This window comes from Drosophila willistoni, chromosome 3R, assembly GCF_018902025.1.
Source record: "Drosophila willistoni isolate 14030-0811.24 chromosome 3R, UCI_dwil_1.1, whole genome shotgun sequence".
NCBI lineage: Eukaryota > Metazoa > Arthropoda > Insecta > Diptera > Drosophilidae > Drosophila > Drosophila willistoni.
Genome location: NC_061086.1, coordinates 9239496 through 9260691, shown reverse-complemented (window position 1 = coordinate 9260691; position 21196 = coordinate 9239496). Strand labels below are relative to the sequence as shown.

The following is a 21196-nucleotide window of genomic DNA, read 5'->3' as shown; positions in this document are numbered from 1 at the left end:
TCTCTGGTCACACAATAGTTAACTATAATATCGTTTAGAGATGGGTGAAACTGTCCCATCATTAGCAACCAAAGCTGACGCCATATTGGCCGGCTGATTTATAAAAATTTGCAAAAAAAAAACCCGAAAAAGGAGTATATAAAATAGGAAAAGTGCCAGCAAGCATGAAATTGTGACATTGCAAGCTGTGTTGTGGATTATAAAGGCTTGCAAAAGTGCAAATAAAAGAGGCAAAGTGTTTTTTGGGCGGATGGAAAAAAAATGGTGAGTTGGGCGATTGTTCGATTCGCAAATAAAAAGTGTATGTGTGTGCTCCTACACATATATATATGTAAATATATACATATATATATATATATATATATACATATCTATATATATGTGAGTGAATATTGGAAGTGAAGTGAAAAAAAATAACAAGAAGGCGCAGTGTTGTCGCTGTCCTTGAGGGTGATCCGCTCCAGATCTCGAACTCTGCACACGAACTGGAGTACGAGGACTTTGCCGACAAACGGGAAACTTCAAAAATTTTCAGTGCTCCACGCCCAGAAATGGCGAATAATTTAATAGCCGATAAAAAGTGTAGAAATGTTGTGCGTAGTTATTTTCTCATTGCAACACACAAACACACCTCTTTCTCTCTCTCTATTTCACCCCAACGCGCCACTATCCGCCTCCCACCCAATAATTTACATTCCGCTTTGGTGTGCTCCTAAGGATTTGCATTTAGGATTTGTGCCGGGTTGACGGTCTAGTGACAGCCACATGATGTAATTCTTAATCTCTCAATTTAGTGGCAAACCAACAAAAAAAAAATAAGAATATGTTCTTTGTTTAACAAAATAAATAAATAGAGAAATGAAACACAAAAACACAATCTAAAGTAAAACAAAAACACAATTTAATTAAATTCACATATTAGGCAAGCGAGAGATTGACGTAGAGAGAAAGAGAGAGAGTGTGGAAAGTGTGTGAAGAAGAGAGTAAGAGTAATAAAAATGAAGAAGGTAGGTAGGCGGGTAAAGGGGAGGCTTTTGGAGCACTATTTGGCGCTTGCTGTCTAACCCGGCCACCGCTTGCCCCTCTCTTGGCTCTATCTTCTATTAAATAATATTGATTTTTCATATACCCCAACACAAGCACACTTACACATATGTACATATATATTTGTATATTATTGCGTGCGCGGTCCTCGGCTCTGTGAATGTGTGCAAGTGTGTGTGCGTTTTTTCGGTCTCTCTCTTTTGTATTCGTTGTATTTACGTATTTTCCTCTTTTTCTTCGTTCGTTCTTTGTGTCTTCTTTGGCTTGGTTTTCGTTGCAGTTTATAGATTTTTGCAATTTGTGATTTGCCGAGCAGAAAGAGGAATATGTAAACGAAACGCCGAGTGCCGCGAAGAGCAGCAGCAGCCGATTTAAGACAAGAAAAAAACCTACAAAAATATAAAACAAAAGCAACCCATAATCCAAGAAGAAATTTACCTTAGAGAATATAGGAACGGGAAATAAGGTGAAGAGAGAAAGGTCTTTGGAACACCGGAAACGACCAACAGTGCCTCAAAAAAAAAAAAAAAATAATTAAAAAATTAAAAATTGGTTGCCACCTAACAGAGCAGCATTAACCAACACCAGCAACAACAACATAACTGGGCCATTCCTCCCTTTGCCTCCCTGCATCAGGAACCAGGACTGCCATATAATCAAAGCCAAAAATCCAACAAGAAGCCGCCCAGTGGTAGACTGCAAATAGAATTACAACAACAATACACACACACACTTATATATATATATATATATATATATATAATTCATACCCGCCCTCCTCTTCGTTAACTTCGCCCGAAAATGACTTTCGATACGAGACGACAAAACACGGGACAACCACTGACCACCACAAATAATAGCAGCAGCAACAGCACAAACACAACCACGGCCAGTCCAGCTCATGGAACGGGTAACGGAACTAGCAACACAGGAGGCAACGGCAGTGGAGGAGGCAGCGGAGGTGGTGGCGGCGGCGGCGGAGCAATTGAGACTCAGAGCGGAGAGCAAACGCCGGCTACTCCAGCAGGAGATTCCTTGGAAGGACCGGCCACAACGTCGTCATCATTGGATAGCACGGTGACCACAGTGTAAGTGAATGAAATTTCCTTTTTTTTTATGTCTGTTTACATCCATTGGATGGGGGCGGGGGCGGGGCCTTAAACTTAATTAGTGAAGAGGATAAGTGAGTATGGGGAATTATTTGAGTTTAGGGTGTGTATCCCACCCAACCACCTATCCGCTTTTCTCCACGAAGATTAACCAACCTCAGGCATGTTTCTGTTTACTTTTGCGCAGTTTCCTTTCTTTTCTTTTATTTTATTCAATTCTTTGTTTGTCTAGATATAGGTGGAAGGAGCAGAGTGTTGTGGGTGTTTATTTAAGCTAAATTATTTTCAATTTTGCTAAAAATTGAAATTTAAATAAAATAACATAAAAATCTCTCACACATACACACTCACATGATTACCATTCTTATCCCTCTCTTTCACTCGTTGGGTGTGTGTGTGTGTGTGTGTATGGTGTTGCCTGCTCACAGCTGATTTTCCTCACACCTGTCTGTCTGCTCTTTAGCATCTGTAGAAGTGATTGTGGAGAGAGGGGAGAGATTAAATAATTCAAGAGCTGTCGTCATCAAAAAAATAAACATACAAAATATTCAAAAAGCAATGAAAATTTAATTTCAAACTCTTAATTGTTTAGCCCAAAAGAATGAGACAGCCTATGCAAGAATTATAAACAGAAGAAAAGCAAAGTGAAGGAAGGAAAAACGATAATAACAAATAACAAAGAACAATTTTAACAAAAGAAAACGAAATGATCTATGAATTTTTAAAAAATTTAAGCTCATAATTTTAAAAACCAAAATTTGAATAGTACAAATTATTTACCTCTATATTATCCAATTGATTTTATGATTTTATTAAATTCCCATGATTTTATGTTCCTCCTACCAAAAATTAGCAATATTTCTTCTTTAACTAATTTGTTTTTGGATAACCTTTTTTGTATTTGTTTAAAAAAAAAATTAAGATAGTACTATCTAGGGTAATTAACGTAATAAAGCCAATACACACTGTTAAAATAAAATTTTATGGGCATAATGATTTCAATTACATACTATACATTCAGAAAGGGTATATACATATGTACATGCATATCTTATCTCTTACCACACTGACTCATGAACTTGAATTTGTGCTTTAATTTGTGTTTGTATTTTCTTTTTATTTGTTTTTTTACTTATTTAACCATGTCCAGGTCTCCGGAGAAATTGATATCTTCATTTCCCACCACTAAACTACGCTCGCTAACACAAAAGATATCCAATCCTCGATGGGTGGTACCAGTTTTGCCAGAACAGGAGTTGGAAGTGCTTCTAAATGCGGCCATCGAGTTAACTCAGGCTGGTAAGTAGCATATATCAGTGTGTTTTCCATGGTCATGGTTTTTTAATTGTCTTTTTTTAAATCCTTTCTTTCGAAGGTGTGGATCATGACTGTGAGCCCTGTGTGGAGTTCTATCGCAATGGCCTAAGCACTTCGTTTGCCAAAATCCTAACCGACGAGGCAGTAAACTCATGGAAATACAATATTCATCACTGTATCCTGGTGTCTTGTGGCAAGCTTTTACACTTGATAGCCATCCACATGCAGCGGGATAATCCGTATCTGCTTGATCTGTTAGCCATTGTGTTCGATCCGGACAATAAATTCAACACTTTCAATGCTGCCCGACAGCCGGAATGCTTTGCTGCCCCCGATTGCATCTGGGGTGTGCTGGACAGTAATAAGATGTTTGCGCGGCCGCCGCCAGAACCAAAAAATGCTCGAGGCTGGCTTGTGGATCTCATCAATCGTTTCGGTCAGTTGGGTGGCTTTGACAATCTTCTAGAGCGATTTAATAGTGGACTGGAAATTTTGAAGCGCAATCAAAACCAAAAAAAGGGTTCAGGAAAAAGTGCAGCCTCGGATAGCTCCAGCGGAGATGGCACTGCTCAGGATAATCGTTTGACATTGGCTCTTATACATAGCCTGCTGCGACCCTTTGGCCAGTGCCATGAGCTTCTTACACCAGCCACAATAGCCAAGTACTTTATGCCCACTTGGAATGTGGTCCTTGATCTACTGGATAGTTTTACAGACGAAGAACTAAAACGGGAGGTGAAGCCTGAGGGACGCAACGACTATATCAATGGCATTGTGAAATCAGCCCGCTCTCTAGCCAGCCGTCTAACGGGTCAGGAGGAACTGATACGAGATTTGGAGATGTTTCGTCTGAAGATGATTTTACGTCTGCTGCAAGTCTCCAGCTTTAATGGAAAGATGAATGCCTTGAACGAGATCAATAAAGTTCTCTCCTCGGTTGCTTATTACTCGCATCGCTCCCAACCGTTGCCCCACTGCATGCCGGATGAAATGGAAATGGACTGGTTGACAGCTGAGCGTATGGCCCAATGGATTAAGTCATCGGATGTACTTGGTATTGTTCTCAAAGATTCGCTGCATCAGCCTCAATATGTGGAAAAGTTGGAGAAAATTATACGCTTTCTGATAAAAGAACAGGCTCTAACATTAGACGACCTGGACGCAGTGTGGCGGGCCCAGGCGGGCAAACACGAGGCGATTGTAAAAAACGTACACGACCTGTTGGCCAAATTAGCCTGGGATTTTACTCCTGAGCAGTTAGATCATCTGTTTGAGGCGTTTCAGGTAAGTCTTTGAATCAACAAATATCTCGAATATGTGACCACAACTTTAATATCTTTATCCTTTTTCCCCATGTGCAGGCTAGCATGACAACAGCCAATAAACGTCAGAGGGAACGACTTTTAGAGCTTATTCGCCGTCTGGCCGAGGACGATAAAAACGGTGTAATGGCCCAGAAAGTGCTCAAACTATTTTGGACTTTAGCCCACAGTCAGGAAGTGCCGCCAGAAGTACTGGATCAGGCAATCGGTGCACACGTTAAAATCCTTGACTACAGTTGTTCCCAGGAGCGTGATGCACAGAAGACGATATGGTTGGACAAATGCGTGGGCGAACTAAAGGCAGGTGATTCATGGGTTCTGCCTGCGCTGCGACTCATCCGGGATATATGTTGCCTATATGATACATCGCCTAGTCATGCGCCACGTACCCAGACTAGCACCAATCGTCAGCAGGTTATCGAGCGGTTACAGAATGACTATTCCTTGGTCATACTGGTCACAAATAGCTTAACCGCCTATATGGATAAAATCCGTCATATGGTCAGCGAAACACCAAGTCTGGATCCAGCTAGCATTTTGATTGATGGACGGTTTCCGCATCATGTGCAAATTGCTGAACGCTTGGAATTTCTCAAATTTCTGCTCAAGGATGGCCAGCTCTGGCTATGTGCCGATCAGGTAAGTACACGATTCCATCCTCCTTGCTTCCCTTGCTAAATACGGTGTTTGTCTTTGTCTCACTTGAAGGCTAAGCAAATCTGGCATTGTCTAGCGGTAAATGCTGTTTTCCCGTCGGATCGCGAGGAATGTTTCCGCTGGTTCGGTAAACTAATGGGCGAGGAACCGGATTTGGATCCAGGCATCAATAAGGATTTCTTTGAGAACAACATTCTGCAGCTGGATCCACATTTGCTGACTGAAAGCGGTATAAAGTGTTTCGAGCGCTTTTTTAAAGCGGTCAATTCTAAGGAGGACAAACTGAAGGCCATTCATCGTGGCTATATGCTGGATAACGAAGATCTAATCGGCAAGGACTATCTGTGGCGTGTGATAACCACGGGAGGCGAAGAGATTGCCAATAAGGCCATAGATCTGCTCAAAGAGGTTTCCACGGCCTTGGGGCCACGTTTGCAGGAGAATATTGCTGAATTTCATGAAATGTTTATTGGAGAATGCTGTTCGAGACTGCGAACCCATTATGGCAACATACTGATTTTGGGTAAAGCCCCGTTGGGAGAGGACGATGCCAACAATCAGGCGGATGATGCCAATGACTCAAAGGACTCTAAAATGTGCTTCATCGAGGCCGAGAAGATGTGCCGTATTATTAAGGTGCTGCAGGAGTACATTAAGGAATGCGATCGCTCCTTTAGCGGGGATCGTATCCACCTACCACTGAGTCGTGTAACTCGCGGCAAAAACACTAGTCTTTACATCCGGTTCCAGAATCCCGGACGGCCCATCGACGACATTGAGATTGTGACGCACAGCAATGAGACCATGGCGGCCTTCAAGCGGAATCTGCTTAAACGAATCAAGGGTACATCGACGGCCAACATCAAAGTGGATCTGTTTTACACAAACGGCGAGCTGATAGAGGTTTCCGACGAAATCAATCCCCTTTATCAGTATACTATACGAGATAAAATGATCCTAACGGCTAAGTTGACCCCAGTTGGAACTGGCCTGGCTAGCAGTCCCGATTCCTCCAGCGATTCAAGCACTGGATCACCTCCGCGACCATGCCCTGATATGCAGCGCGTGGAGTCGGAGAGTACTCTGCCTGGCGTGATTATTTCACAGAACTTTCAATACACCGAGTTCTTCCTAAAGCTTTATCAGCTTGGCAGTGATCTGGACCATGGACGGCTGCGTGACAGTGCCAAGGTTCTGCTCCATCTCCTGCCCTGTGACCGCCAGACAATGCGAATGCTTCAGCTGATGTGTCGAGTGCCCAAACCACAATTAGCCGAAAAAATCACCAAGATTGAAGATGATGTGATTAACTCGATGACTAGCGGTGAGCAACAACCGACGAGCAACGAAACTGAAGCGGTAAGCTTAATAATCGTATTGCCTAGTTCTGAATTGGTGATTAAGTATGATCAATTACAGGAAAGTTGTACGCCAGAAGAGATGTTCCTGCATCCTTCGCCCGGCCAGGTGTTGTACAATCTTAGCGTTTTGCATGGTCTTCTGATACCCGCTTTAGAACCGCTGGGAGATGCCGCTCTTCAAATACAATCGTCTTGGATGCATTCCGGTTGCGCTCATTTTGTGCTCGAGCTGTTAACCAAGAACAACTTTTTGCCCAGTGCCGATATGCACACGAAACGCGCCTCTTTTCAATGTGTTCTGCGATTGGCCAAGCTCTTCCTATATATCGTTGGCAGCGTTTTGTCACGAGTGGGTGACGAGCCATTGATCTGTGATGTCGATAACGGAGCCCGCTCCCAGGTGGATATACTGAAGCAAAATTTCTCATCTATACCGAATGGATCACAGGGCACATTGAGAGCCATTTCATCTAAGTTGGCAGTTATATTGGCTACAGAAATGCTATCGGCAAGCCCGGAGGGCGATCGATGTCGCTCACTATTTAGTTCCACTCTGCAATGGTCGTGTCCAGACATATCTACCATTAAGGCGGTGGTTCAACTGGCTTGGGCCTCTTCCTGTGGCAATCTGCAGGCTTTGGGTAGCAGTAACAGTGATTTCGAAGACGAGGTGATTGTTCCAGATGGTCAGGACTTTAGTATGTGCAAAGAGGCACTTGAAGTGCTTACCATTTCTTTTATACTCAATCCCAGCGCAAATGAGTCTCTCAGTAACGATCCCAACTGGCCCAAATTCATCACATCAATTGTATTAAAAAATCCTTTGAGACATGTACGCCAAGTAGCTTCGGAGCAACTATTTTTGGCTTCCACATACTGTGCCGGCGATAGGAAACCCTTTACCTATATGGTCAATTTGCTGGTGAGCTCTCTGAAGACTTTGGTACCTCAATTCGAAGCCACCTGTGCCGAGTTTTTCTCCGTATTGTGTCGCACTCTTTCCTATGGCTGTATCTACAACTGGCCACTGCAGATTGGCGAGGGTCTTCTCGGAGATGAAATTAAATGGTTGAAACACATTCAAGCGAACGTTAAAGCCACCGGAGACACCCAGGTCCATGAGGAGCTACTTGAAGGTCATCTCTGTCTGGCAAAAGAACTGATGTTTTTCCTTGTGCCCGACTCGAAGGCTCAATTAAATGAGTTAATTCATGAGCTTATCGATGATTTCCTTTTTACGGCCTCGAGAGAATTTCTGCATTTACGTAGGCATGGTGTCCTTCGGCAGGATACAGTGCCACCTCCGGTTTGCCGCAGTCCTCACACTATTGCCGCTGCCTGCGATCTCCTAATAGCTCTGTGCCAGCTCTGTGTTCCTAATATGAAACTACTCACTAATACACTAATCGATTTCGTTTGCACAGGTAAGTGTGTGCCCTTTGATTTTGTTAGTAACTATAATTTCTAACCATTGACCGATCTAAACTACAGATACAGATCCGCTGCGCGAATGGGATTACCTGCCTCCGGTGGGTGCTAGACCAATTAAAGGTTTCTGTGGACTGAAAAATGCCGGAGCCACCTGTTATATGAACTCGGTGCTGCAACAGCTTTACATGGTGCCGGCCGTCCGTGTAGGTATTCTTAAAGCCCACGGAGCGGCCACTAATGAAGGTGAAGACTTTAGTGGCGATTCGGATTTGACTGGTGGAGGACTTGGATCTGGATTTTTCTCTGGTGCCTTCTCTTCATCCGGAACGGGGGAAGTGGATGGTTCGGATGTGCGTAAAAGCTATCATGTGGTTATTCTTAAACACGTCCAGGCTATATTCGCTCACTTGGGTCACAGTGCATTACAGTTCTATGTACCACGTGGCCTCTGGACGCATTTCAAGTAAGTCAACGTGCAGAAATATAGTAAGAAAATCGTTCTATATCTTTTTCTTTCATTATTCGCAGGCTGCAAGGCGAGCCAGTAAATCTACGCGAGCAACAGGATGCCGTCGAGTTCTTTATGTCACTTTTTGAAAGCCTCGACGAGGGACTTAAGGCTTTGGGTCACACCCAATTGATGAATGCAACGTTGGGTGGATCGTTTAGCGATCAGAAGATCAGTCAAGAGTGCCCACATCGCTACTCCAAAGAGGAACCATTTAGCGTATTTAGTGTTGATATTAGGAATCATAGCTCATTAACCGAATCTCTGGAGCAGTATGTCAAGGGAGAGCTGCTCGAGGGGGCCGATGCATACCATTGTGATAAATGTGATAAAAAAGTAAGTAGCCAACAGGATATCAAATCAATGGTAGATATAAGTATTTTTCTCTGCCTCTTTTAGGTAGTTACCGTTAAGCGGCTCTGCGTGAAGAAGCTGCCTCCCGTGTTAGCCATACAACTGAAGCGCTTTGAATACGACTACGAGCGCGTCTGTGCGATTAAGTTCAATGATTATTTTGAATTTCCACGTATCCTGGATATGGAACCCTATACAGGTGAATGATTTTACCAGTCTCTTGGTTCATTTATTAATCTTCTTCACCTCTGTTTAGTTTCTGGCCTAGCTAAACTGGAGGGCGATGTGGTGGAAGTAGGTGATAATTGTCAAACAAATGTTGAAACAACAAAATATGAACTGACCGGCATTGTAGTCCACAGCGGGCAGGCCTCCGGTGGACACTACTTCAGCTACATACTTTCCAAGTAAATATTCCAAGATTAGGCTAGCATTTTGTAAAAATGAAATCTTTAATCTTTTGCAGAAATCCAGCCAATGGTAAATGCCAATGGTACAAGTTTGACGATGGCGAAGTAACCGAATGCAAAATGCACGAAGACGAAGAAATGAAGGCTCAGTGCTTCGGTGGCGATTATATGGGAGAGATCTATGATAACAATTTGAAACGCATGCAGTATCGCCGGCAAAAACGATGGTGGAATGCCTATATGCTGTTTTATACGCGTTGCGATCAAAGTCCTGTCCAGTTTGAGCCCAGTGTGGAGCAATTGTCGCTAACAGAAAGCCGAAATATGGTTTTACCTTTACCAAAGCCCATCGAACGGAGTGTACGGTAAGTTACATATATTAAATGATGATTGCAATCAAACTGCCAAAAACTTTAACCATATTTTTCCTTATGTAGGCACCAGAATATACGATTCCTACACTCGCGCAGCATATTCTCTGTGGAATTCTTTAATTTCATTAAAAAACTAGGTAGCTGCAGCATACCCTCTACTCGAAGCGATAAAATTGTAAGTTTTTAATATTACTTTTAAACTTTTGAAATTACAATGAGCCTTTGCTCTTTTTTTTAACTTGCAGACACCCGCAGCTGAAGAGCTTTCCTTGTTGGGTGTCCAATTGACATCTCAGTTTTTGTTCCATACTGGCTTCCGCACGAAAAAATCATTGCGTGGTCCTGTTATTGAATGGTAAGAACATGCTCAGATTGGTACAAAATTGTACTTTAATAAATCAATTTGTTATGTTCATCAAATAGGTATGATACGCTTTCACATCACATTCGTTCCTCGGCATTAGTGCGTAAATGGTTTGCCAATCATGCTTTACTTTCGCCGCCATCGCGGCTTGGCGAGTATATACTCATGGCTCCGTCACCCGAGGTCCGTACCGTATTTGTGAAGTTGGTTGTGTTCTTTTGTCACTTTGCCATTAACGACGAATCGCTACCCGGCCACGAGGGCAGTAATCTCTGTGAACAGGTGCTAATCAGTGTACTGCGTCTATTAAGGTCAGATGCGGCAGATTATGGCAAACATTTGCCACATTACTTTAGCTTATTTAGTATGTATGTCGGCCTGGGCCTTCGTGAGAAACAACAATTACTAAAGGTAAGTCGATTGTATACTATCAAAATTGAAGTCTTATGCTAATTAACATATAATTTCTTTTTAGCTCAATGTGCCAGTGCAATTCATTCAAGTGGCTTTGGATGATGGACCTGGTCCATCTATTAAATACCAGTATCCCGAGTTCAGTAAACTACATCAAGTTGTCTCACACTTGGTTCGATGCAGCGATATAAGCGAGAAGTGTCAGAGCTCCAATCAGAATGCTCGACCACTGCCCAATCCCTTTAAGGACCCCACTGTAACGCAGGATGATCTAACCCCCTTGTCAAGCGACTGCATGGATCTGCTTTTTAATCGTACCGGGTAAATATATAAAATGTAGAAAAATAATTGGCAATTACTGAAAAAGATATGTTTCTTATACTCACAGTTATATCAAGAAAGTGATAGAGGACACCAATGTGGGTGATGAGGGTCTCAAATTACTGCAATACTGCAGCTGGGAGAATCCGCATTTCTCTCGTGCCGTACTGACCGAGCTGCTGTGGCAGTGTGGTTTCGCCTACTGCCATGACATGCGTCATCATACAGATCTGTTGCTGAATATCTTACTGATCGATGATTCGTGGCAACATCATCGCATCCACAATGCCCTTAACGGAGTGGCCGAGGAACGCGAGGGTTTGCTGGAGACGATACAAAGAGCTAAAACCCACTATCAGAAGCGGGCCTATCAGATTATCAAATGTCTGACGCAACTGTTCCACAAATCACCAATAGCCCTGCAGATGTTAAATACTAGTCCAACTATAAGTCGGCAATGGACCATTGCCGTGGAGTGGCTTCAGGATGAGCTGGAGCGACAGCGCGGCATTGGCTGTCAGTACAATTCGTATTCGTGGTCACCACCTGCACAGAGTAATGACAACACCAATGGCTATATGCTAGAGAGATCGCAATCAGCTAAGAACACCTGGACCATGGCATTTGAGCTCTGTCCGGAGGAGGTGACCGAGAAACCGGTAAGACTGATCTAGATACCGTCAGCTACGATATTGTTCTTTATTAATTGATATCCATTTAGCAGGAACAAGAGGAGAACAATGAGTCCGATTTGGAGTCTAATTTGGATGATAACAAACAGGAGACGTCACAACCAGCTACCCGTCAACATGAGGGAACTGTAAGCAGTGACGAAATGCAGCCAACCAAATGGCCGGCTCCTCGTACGGCAGATAGTACCGCCATTCCGCGCCTATCACGTCAACTATTTGGCACGCACGTGTCAGCTGGTTCCGGTGGAACAGCCCCTAGTACTGGGGCCCCCGTTACCGCCACAGTAACAAGTGGGAGTGGAGCCAATAGCGAAACAGAGAGCAGTGCCCAGGAGACTACAGCCGATTCAAATATAAATGGCATCACAAATAGTATGGAACACGTTGAAAATTCAGTAAAAAAGGTAACTAGTGAGACTTAGGCCCTTTTTTTTTTCATTTAAGATTGGGAAATTATTAGCAAGTGAAAAGATTAAAGATTTCTTTACCAAAGCAGTTCAAGCCATACAAATACAAACAATAAACACATTGAACACTATCCAAACTCCTTTCTCTCTCTCCCTCTCTCTCTCTCTTTCTCTTTTTCTCTCTCTCCACCTGTCATATGTGGTGAATTTTTAATTGAACCCTTGTTCTATTACAAAACAACATAATATACTTTGCGCGATTGTTGTTTGTTTCGTTGTCATATTCCAAAATCCTTTGCCGCATTAACTGAACCAAAAAAAAACAATAAAAAAATATGTCCAGGGTCTGCGTGCTCGTACCAAGGGAGGTAAATTGCCACCGACTGCGCTGTTCCATCCACATCAATTGTCGGCGGAGCTGCTGCCACTACAGTCACAACAGCAACAAAAACACCAACAGCAGCAACAACAACGTGGTGATATTACTAACTGTTCCTCAAGCCGCTTAATTTAATTTGCAAGTTAGTTAGAGTTAGAGTTGTCAATTTTTCTTGGCCCTACTCAAACCACCCACTGTATTCTCACTTATTTTTTATGTGCCTTTGTTTTCATGTTGCGTTCAACTTTTAGTTCCTCACGGCCAAAAAAAATACAAAGAAGAAACGCATTTTGTTCATTATTTACGAACATTTCAAATGCCGTTTCCTTGGCTTAATTATTTTATATTATTCATGTATGTTGCAAGCTTCTGGATAAACAGCACAACTCATTACACACACACACACACACACACACACACACACACACACATCAATCGCACACAAATACAAACCGATACAGACACCATCAAATAAACCTATTAGCAAAGAATGTTATACCGATTGCGAGTACAAACAAATTTAATAAAATTTTAATAATATTGATATTATGAACGTTGTTCAAAGCAAAATTTCAATAAGCCGTAAAAATAATGATGTAATCTACATAAATGCCTATTACAAATTTTTGTAATCTACTTAGTGTATAACATTGTTTCTATGAGAACCTATTTGATATAGCTTTTAACACCTGTATACTTACTGCTTTCTTGGCACGCTGACGCTGGATAATGAGCATGTAGTGTTCCCATTCTATTTATCAATGTTGCAAAAGCTTTCTTAACTTTATGTTTCTCTTTACTCCTTTCACAGAAATATCGCAGGAAAGTGCGAAGAAAGGTAGAGGAAAATAAGGATGATGACACTGAGGAAGTAATAGAAGAGACGACGACAACAACAACAACAACAGCAACAACAACAACAACAACAGCAGCAACTACAGAGGCAACAAAAACAACGCCAACAATAGCAATAACAGCGCCAAATAGTGCAACGACAACGGCCGTCAATGAACTTACTTCAAGAATGGAGAAAAACCTTATTTAAAAAAATTCTAAATACCAGAAATAACGAAAATAAACAAAAGTTCTTTGAAATAAAATCAAATAAGAACAAAATATAAGCAACAGGCATTCATAGCATTAAGAGAACCAACAAAACATCAGCCTAATGATAATGAAATCTGTGCTTGGGTTTTTTATTTGAAATTTTTATAGATTGTTTTCTTAGTTTGATTAAAAACCAGACTTAAAATGAGTTAATCGTAGATATTAACTAATGGATGGAATATAAAAATCGAAGTAACAGCGATAATACAAACGATAATTAGACGATGAAAACTCAGTCATATTCATAATGATTATGAGAATGCCGATGATAATGAAAAAATGTATGAAGGTTCATGTACCATGAGGTGTTTAAATAGTTATTGTATACTTTATAATAAATTACCCACAGACACACATACACAAACATAAGGAATACAAGCCACATTTAAACATACACAAAATCACACAAACACTCAAAAACACAGACAGACACAGACACCAACTCCTAAATACTAAGATGCGTTAAGTTACACGTTTATAGTACCATATAATTGTATTTATATAGTATATGAATGATGTATTACGTATTGAAGCCGAGCAACCTTAACTATTACTAACCGAAATGAATCAAATCAAAAACATAAAAAAAAAAAATAAATCTATATATATAAAAACATAAAACAAAAATTAAAGAATAACAGACTAAGCTAAATAGGAAACAACAAATTCGGTTAAAACAAAAATCAGAATTAGGGCAAGAAACTGAAACCAAATTGCATCTTCAAGTACTCAGTACTCTCGCCTGAAAATGTTTCCATAACAATTCATTAGTTTTTTTTTTCTAACTGCAGAATCAAGTGAAATTTGTGAAATGCTTTTAAGAAAACAACAACAAAACAGTATAAAAAATCGACTAAATTTAAAGAAAAACTAAAACGAGAAAAAGCGAAAACCAGAAGAAAATATGGAAGGAGAAAACATGATTATGTTTATAAGTATATATATATACATATATTTTTAATTATTTAGTGTTTTTGTATTAAGTGAAATTTGTTAAACATTTATTAAATTATTATGTTTTAAGTTGCAAAATAAAACGCGAAATGTTGTAAAGCAAACAGTGCTGGATTATCGCATTTTTTGTTTTGTTTGTTTTCTTGGTTTCGTGTCAAGTGAAAACGTGAAACAGCAATAAAAAAAGTCATCAGTATATCTCGCTAAAGAAAATTCATGTATGCAATTTAATTTTTTTTTTTAATATGTACTCATAAAGAATTATAAATCCAATTTGTTTTATTATGGTTAATATAAATGATCATTGAAATAATAAAAACAAAAACTCGAAAATCTTATACAACCATTTAAAAAATGAAAGGAAAAACAATAAAACCATTTTTTTAAACCAATATTTAAAGTAAAATTTGAATCTCACCATCTTTACCTGAAACTTTATTTTTTTGTTTTTTTTTTTTACTTGTTTCCAAATGCATAATCGATTTTTAGAAGTTTTAAATGTATCACATAAATGGGAAACAATTGCAGTTTTCTTTATATTTAGCTTGGAAGCAAACATTTTAAATGCTCTGGTGCTATCCATTAGATGGACAGCAAATAATCTTAAAACTAATAAATGCACATGGTTATTCTTTTAAGAATAGAATAAAATTCTGGATACCATCAAACGGGCGGAAGAAGCCTGTTAGTTAGCCTCAGCCTCCACATCGACAAAAGTAACAACAGCAGAACCTTTGGCTATGTTGTCGCCCTCAGCACCGCCAATGGACTTGATGGTGGCATCTTTTGGGGCTTTCAGTATATGCTCCATTTTCATAGCTATAAGAACGGCCAAGCTATCACCCTTCTTGACTATATCGCCTGGCTTGACTAGGATCTTTTCCAGAACTCCAGGCATGGGTGCCACTACTCTAGATGCACCCGAAGATTGATCAACTTGGGCGCTCAAGAATTTTGGCTGCAACAGCTCCAAGTCCAGTTTACCGCTCTACAAAATCGTACATTCTTAGTTATTACAAATTTGTTGTAAACTGAACTAAATGACACTTACATCCAGGAAAAGGGTAACACTGGATCCATCAATATTGGCATTATATGTCGATATGTTACTATCAATGTTGGCACGTAGCTTTAGTCGTCCTTCATCTTCGACTCTTTGGGCCTTAACAATTTGCCAGTTACCATTGTCAACACGTATTTGAACATTGCCATCTTCTCCATCGTACTTCACAGCAACGGCATAAACTAAAAACGAAAACGGATATAACATTCATAAAAAGTGAACTTCTTTCTTATTTGTTTTGCTTACCTTTGTCCTGGGCTTTTAAATTATAGTTCCGTATTAACGCATAATTGAGACGAAGATTGGGCGTGGCAACAAATGAATCGTTTTTGGAGCTGGCATTGCTAGTTGCCGCTTGTAGTTCATTGAAGATTAACGCCAGAGCCGCCTGGCTGACTTGGTGATCGGTTACAATGACTGGTGGAAAGAGTGTGTCGAAATGCTCTTCAATGAATCCAGTGTGTACGTTGGCTTTTTGGAACTCAGGATGCGAGGCCAGGTCGATGAGGAAATTAATGTTGGTATCCAGACCAGATATCTGTGATATTATCCGGTGGTCAATAAAGCATATGTGTGAGTATTATTTATTACTACTCACATGATATTCGCCCAATCGAGCAACCAGCGAATTAAGAGCCTGCATTCGATTCTCTCCCCAAACTACCAGCTTTGCAATCATGGGATCGTAGTGCACTGATACTTCATCTCCTTCGCGAACGCCAGTCTCAACGCGAACATCTGGTGTTGCTTTTGGTGTGGCCAAATAGCGCAATGGTCCTGCGCCGGGTAGAAAACCTCCTCGAGGATTTTCAGCATAGATACGGGCTTCAAAGGCATGTCCACGCCGAGTGATCTGTGATTGTGTCAACGGCAAGGGCTCTCCTGCGGCGATACGAATCTGCCACTCTACCAGGTCTGTACCAGTAATCATTTCGGATATAGGATGCTCCACTTGTAAGCGAGTATTCATCTCCATGAAGTGAAAAGATAGATCTTCTTTGTCCAGAATAAACTCAACTGTGCCGGCGCCGACGTAGCCAACAGCTTTGGCTGCTCGTACAGCAGCCTCACCCAACTCTCGACGCAGTTCCTCTGACAGACCAGGCTAAAGGTAACATTTATCAGTAATAAATTTAAAAAAAAATCACACGTTAAACATACAGCTGGAGCCTCTTCTATGATTTTTTGGTGCCGCCGTTGTACTGAGCAATCGCGCTCCCATAAATAGACAGCTTCTCCATATTGATCAGCGAACACCTGGACTTCCACATGCCTGGGTGATCGGACATAGCGTTCCAGTAGCACGGAACTATCACCAAATGATTTCTGCGATTCAGTGCGAGCCGAATTAAGAGCAGAAAGGAAGTCCTCGGGTTTTTCGGCTATTCGCATACCTTTGCCGCCGCCTCCACGCACTGCCTTAATCATAAGAGGAAAGCCAATGATCTTGGCTTCCGCCTGAAGGCATTCATCTGACTGATCCTTGCCGTGGTAGCCATTTATAATGGGCACACCAGCTGCTGCCATGATAGCCTTACTAGTGCTTTTGATGCCCATGTCCCGAATGGCAGAACTAGGAGGTCCCATGAATATGACACCTTCTTTTTGGCAGAGTTCAGCGAATTCGACAGACTCAGAAAGAAATCCATAGCCAGGATGTATTGCCTGGGCACCTGATCGTTTGGCTATCTCTAGGATGTGCTCACCGCGCAGATACGAAGCCGAGGAAGCAGCTTCGCCAACCCGATAAGCCTCATCTGCCATTTGCGTGTGCAGACTTTTTTCATCCGGATCTGAGAAGACGGCAACAGTGCGAACTCCAAGCTTTCTGGCTGTACGAATAACCCTACAGGCAATCTCTCCGCGATTCGATATTAAAATTTTGTTGATTGGTCGTATGTTTGGACGGGAGGCGGCAGCCTCTGTGGCCAAGCACCTGCAGCAACAAAAATGTTTACATAATCACATTTACTGGCAGTTAGAATGATTCTATCAGAAACCTGTTGATTCTCAAAAAGAATCAACACGGTCTATGAATACTTTTATTAACTGACCTGGCTCCAAGGTGACGCAAGAGTCTGGTATACATGGCGACTTAATTTGGCTTAAAATTATTTGTTTTGAATTTTTATTGATAATTCCAAAAGATCGCGACTCAACAGTTTTCCAGAATGTTGCTGTTAAATAACAGCTGTTAGCTGGTGGTATGTTAGCTCAAAGTGAGTTACGTTAGCTCAAAGTGAGTAGACTGCCGGTCAAGACAAAAACAAAAACAAACAGGGAGAAAAGTCAAGTCACGACACAACAAAATCAATTTGATTAAATTTGATTCGAATCAGAGCAGCGGCAAATGGAAAAGCGTGTTACTGTGCTGATGCCAAACGGGCGTCGTCAGAATGTGTCTGTGTCGGCCAATATGACGTTGTTGGAGATCCTGGAGACTTCCTGCAAAAAGCATGGTTTCGACAGCGAGGAGCACTGCCTAAAGTTTCACAACAAGCCCGTCAGTCTAACACAGCAATTCCGTTTCAGCGGCTTGCCAAACAACTGTGTGCTGGAAATGGAGCCCACGGAAAGGCGTCGTCCAGCTACCAATGTCGTTGTCTGCATACAACTGGTTGATGGATCGAGGGAGCAGGGCGAGTTTGCTCCCAGCGCAACGGTTTGGGAGGTAGTGCAACAGCTCCATTCCTCGAATGTAAGAAATTACGATAGTCCAGTGATTATTTACATGCGTAGTGAGGTAATTGGCAAGAATAACATGGAGCAGACGACCTTAAAATCGCTGGGCATACTTGAAGGTCGAGCCATGATGAGATTGATTGACAAAAAACCGGAAGATCTGAAAAAGCAGGCGAATGTATACAAGCCGCATGAGACCAAAGCGAAGTCAAGGGATGAAGATGACCAACCTAGCACTTCACGGTCTGCCATGGGATCTAATGGTGGGGCCAGTAGCGGAGGTGGCGGTGGTTTCGCTCTAACAAGCAATATGCTTAAATCATTAAAGCGTAAAGATCCAGAGGACAGTAAAGAGGATGAAAAATCTTCCAGTAATCAGCCTGAGGCCAAGGCTGTGGTCACGGAACCCGAACCACGCAAGTACGATTGGGGCAGTGGCTCCGGGTATTTAATGCAACATCAATCGAATCAAATGCAGCTTGACGATCCTGACGAGAGCCCTGAAGAAGTTCCACCAGTTGTCAATGTAATTGGGCCACGCCATGCAATCCTCTTTTCCTTGGATGATACTAAAAAGCCAGAAAATGAATTACCTGATTCCTTTTTCGACCTCACTGTTCATGACCTGAAAATGGTGCTGCGAGACCTGAAGCGCACCTCGACGGGCGATGAAGATGCTCCCCTTCTGACGGCAAAGTTGAGGGAGCTGGAACGTCAGAAAACCATGCTAAGCAAGCTAAACCAATACAAGGATTGTGTGCTTCGTATTCAGTTTCCTGATCGCTATGTACTACAAGGGATTTTCAAGCCCCACGAATCACTTGCCAAAGTGGAAGAGTTTGTGCGAGAATTTCTGGCCAATACCACTGAGGAATTTCATTTATTTACCATTCCGCCAAAGAAGATTTTGCCAAGCAATGAAACTCTTCTAGAGCTGAATTTGGTACCGAATGCTGTTGTCCACTTTGGTTATCTTACGGATAGTCTTAATGCGGAAAATCATCGTTTCGTACAAGAGAAGTTTATCAAGGAGCTGACATCAGAGGAGGGAGCACATTATGCAGTGCAAAAGTATCGCCTCACCCGAGGGGTCACTGTCGGAGCTAGTTAATAGTAAATAAGTTGGAATGGAATTAAGTGAACAGTCTGCGTGATATTAAATGAATCCGCTTTATTTCTATATATTTAGAACAAAATACTTTTACTATGACCATGTCATGTTTCTCTGTTTGTTGGTTCCCTAATTGATTCATTTAGTTAGCTTTTTAAGGACTACTATTATTGTGCTCCATTTATATATTTGATTCGGGTAAATTTTAAAGGATCAGAAAAGTCCTGCGTTGTTCAAAACTTGATGTAATCTAAAAAGTTAAAGGTCTTTTTCAAATATCACATTGTAGACTGGGAATATATATCAATCGAATCAAATGCAGCTTGACGATCCTGACGAGAGCCCTGAAGAAGTTCCACCAGTTGTCAATGTAATTGGGCCACGCCATGCAATCCTCTTTTCCTTGGATGATACTAAAAAGCCAGAAAATGAATTACCTGATTCCTTTTTCGACCTCACTGTTCATGACCTGAAAATGGTGCTGCGAGACCTGAAGCGCACCTCGACGGGCGATGAAGATGCTCCCCTTCTGACGGCAAAGTTGAGGGAGCTGGAACGTCAGAAAACCATGCTAAGCAAGCTAAACCAATACAAGGATTGTGTGCTTCGTATTCAGTTTCCTGATCGCTATGTACTACAAGGGATTTTCAAGCCCCACGAATCACTTGCCAAAGTGGAAGAGTTTGTGCGAGAATTTCTGGCCAATACCACTGAGGAATTTCATTTATTTACCATTCCGCCAAAGAAGATTTTGCCAAGCAATGAAACTCTTCTAGAGCTGAATTTGGTACCGAATGCTGTTGTCCACTTTGGTTATCTTACGGATAGTCTTAATGCGGAAAATCATCGTTTCGTACAAGAGAAGTTTATCAAGGAGCTGACATCAGAGGAGGGAGCACATTATGCAGTGCAAAAGTATCGCCTCACCCGAGGGGTCACTGTCGGAGCTAGTTAATAGTAAATAAGTTGGAATGGAATTAAGTGAACAGTCTGCGTGATATTAAATGAATCCGCTTTATTTCTATATATTTAGAACAAAATACTTTTACTATGACCATGTCATGTTTCTCTGTTTGTTGGTTCCCTAATTGATTCATTTAGTTAGCTTTTTAAGGACTACTATTATTGTGCTCCATTTATATATTTGATTCGGGTAAATTTTAAAGGATCAGAAAAGTCCTGCGTTGTTCAAAACTTGATGTAATCTAAAAAGTTAAAGGTCTTTTTCAAATATCACATTGTAGACTGGGAATATACATATGTATATTGTATTATACGTGGTTTGATTTTCTTTTTCTTCTTAAACTAAAAAATCCAGGATCTAGAAAAAAAAAACGTTGTAGTAGATATTTTAAACAATATGTTGTTGGAGTCTTTAAAATTGAATTGAAAATTTAAAAACCATTTTAAAAATTTATTTTTTTTAAATAACCATTTACTGCTGCAAAGAGAGTAAGAGAGATATGGCTTTCAAAAAATAAAACAAAAACTACAAATACGCTCAATTCCACATTTGGCGCTGAGAGATTGCGGCCGCCTGTTTGTTGGCCACAATTCCAATTCGGATTTTCAGTCGTTCGCCGCACGCTCAAGCAACAAGTTTTGCACCTCGAGTTTAGCCCGAGCTCTTCACATATAAGTTGTTATATGTACGTACATTTAGACGGTATCGTTACGCTTTGGCAACACATCGAAACACCAATACAATAGTCGACATAAATTTTGGATTTTGAATTTAAGCCTTCTTACAAAGGCGAGCTAAGAATGGCCAACAAATATTGTGTAAAAGTGTAAAACAAATGATGGAATTTGATT

General features: G+C 41.2%; 3 protein-coding genes across 7 annotated transcripts; 2 read left to right on the top strand and 1 right to left on the bottom strand.

Annotated features, from left to right (window-relative positions):
* Nucleotides 1-62: 62 nt before the first annotated feature.
* LOC6650188 (probable ubiquitin carboxyl-terminal hydrolase FAF) lies at nt 63-14629 on the top strand. 4 transcript variants are annotated; one of them, XM_002073363.4, is made up of 20 exons: nt 63-264; nt 1325-2132; nt 3304-3452; nt 3529-4754; nt 4832-5431; nt 5501-6808; nt 6869-8234; nt 8302-8704; nt 8770-9085; nt 9149-9302; nt 9360-9510; nt 9570-9878; nt 9951-10062; nt 10133-10242; nt 10311-10662; nt 10727-10986; nt 11054-11645; nt 11711-12082; nt 12429-12606; nt 13276-13333. In XM_002073363.4, exons 2-19 carry the CDS (start codon nt 1846-1848, stop codon nt 12597-12599), a joined length of 8238 nt encoding a protein of 2745 aa, XP_002073399.2. In that variant the 5' UTR covers nt 63-264; nt 1325-1845; the 3' UTR covers nt 12600-12606; nt 13276-13333. The 4 variants fall into 4 exon arrangements, with proteins under 4 accessions (XP_002073399.2, XP_015032114.1, XP_023035856.1 ...); XM_015176628.3 differs by having other exon boundaries at nt 11708-12082; XM_023180088.2 differs by lacking the exon at nt 12429-12606 and having other exon boundaries at nt 64-264; nt 13276-14629.
* Nucleotides 14630-14786: 157 nt separating this feature from the next.
* LOC6650187 (methylcrotonoyl-CoA carboxylase subunit alpha, mitochondrial) lies at nt 14787-17765 on the bottom strand. The gene is made up of 6 exons (XM_002073362.4): nt 17643-17765; nt 16750-17524; nt 16187-16693; nt 15835-16126; nt 15577-15770; nt 14787-15513 (listed from the first exon to the last, which is right to left on the bottom strand). The coding sequence occupies exons 1-6, from the start codon at nt 17675-17677 to the stop codon at nt 15211-15213; spliced, it is 2106 nt and encodes a 701-aa protein (XP_002073398.1). The 5' UTR covers nt 17678-17765; the 3' UTR covers nt 14787-15210.
* A 73-nt stretch (nt 17766-17838) lies between these two features.
* On the top strand, nt 17839-20407 carry LOC6650186 (tether containing UBX domain for GLUT4). 2 transcript variants are annotated; one of them, XM_023179973.2, is made up of 2 exons: nt 17839-18742; nt 19698-20407. In XM_023179973.2, the coding sequence occupies exons 1-2, from the start codon at nt 17939-17941 to the stop codon at nt 20334-20336; spliced, it is 1443 nt and encodes a 480-aa protein (XP_023035741.1). In that variant the 5' UTR covers nt 17839-17938; the 3' UTR covers nt 20337-20407. The 2 variants fall into 2 exon arrangements, with proteins under 2 accessions (XP_023035741.1, XP_002073397.1); XM_002073361.4 differs by lacking the exon at nt 19698-20407 and having other exon boundaries at nt 17839-19452.
* Nucleotides 20408-21196: the final 789 nt, after the last annotated feature.

What these genes read in the sequence shown, in the direction of transcription:
- LOC6650187 (XM_002073362.4), bottom strand. Translation starts at nt 17,677, where the DNA reads ATGTATACCAGACTCTTGCGTCACCTTGGAGCCAG. An exon ending in CTCGATTGGGCGAATATCAT is followed by an intron (nt 16,127 to 16,186) that starts GTGAGTAGTAAT and finishes ATAATATCACAG; the next exon opens with ATATCTGGTCTGGATACCAA. An exon ending in TTTAAAAGCCCAGGACAAAG is followed by an intron (nt 15,771 to 15,834) that starts GTAAGCAAAACA and finishes TTTCGTTTTTAG; the next exon opens with TTTATGCCGTTGCTGTGAAG.
- LOC6650186 (XM_023179973.2), top strand. Translation starts at nt 17,939, where the DNA reads ATGGAAAAGCGTGTTACTGTGCTGATGCCAAACGGGCGTCGTCAGAAT. An exon ending in TGCAACATCAATCGAATCAA is followed by an intron (nt 18,743 to 19,697) that starts ATGCAGCTTGAC and finishes CAATCGAATCAA; the next exon opens with ATGCAGCTTGACGATCCTGA.
- LOC6650188 (XM_023180087.2), top strand. Translation starts at nt 1,846, where the DNA reads ATGACTTTCGATACGAGACGACAAAACACGGGACAACCACTGACCACC. An exon ending in CGAGCAACGAAACTGAAGCG is followed by an intron (nt 6,809 to 6,868) that starts GTAAGCTTAATA and finishes GATCAATTACAG; the next exon opens with GAAAGTTGTACGCCAGAAGA. An exon ending in CTGCTTTTTAATCGTACCGG is followed by an intron (nt 10,987 to 11,053) that starts GTAAATATATAA and finishes TTATACTCACAG; the next exon opens with TTATATCAAGAAAGTGATAG.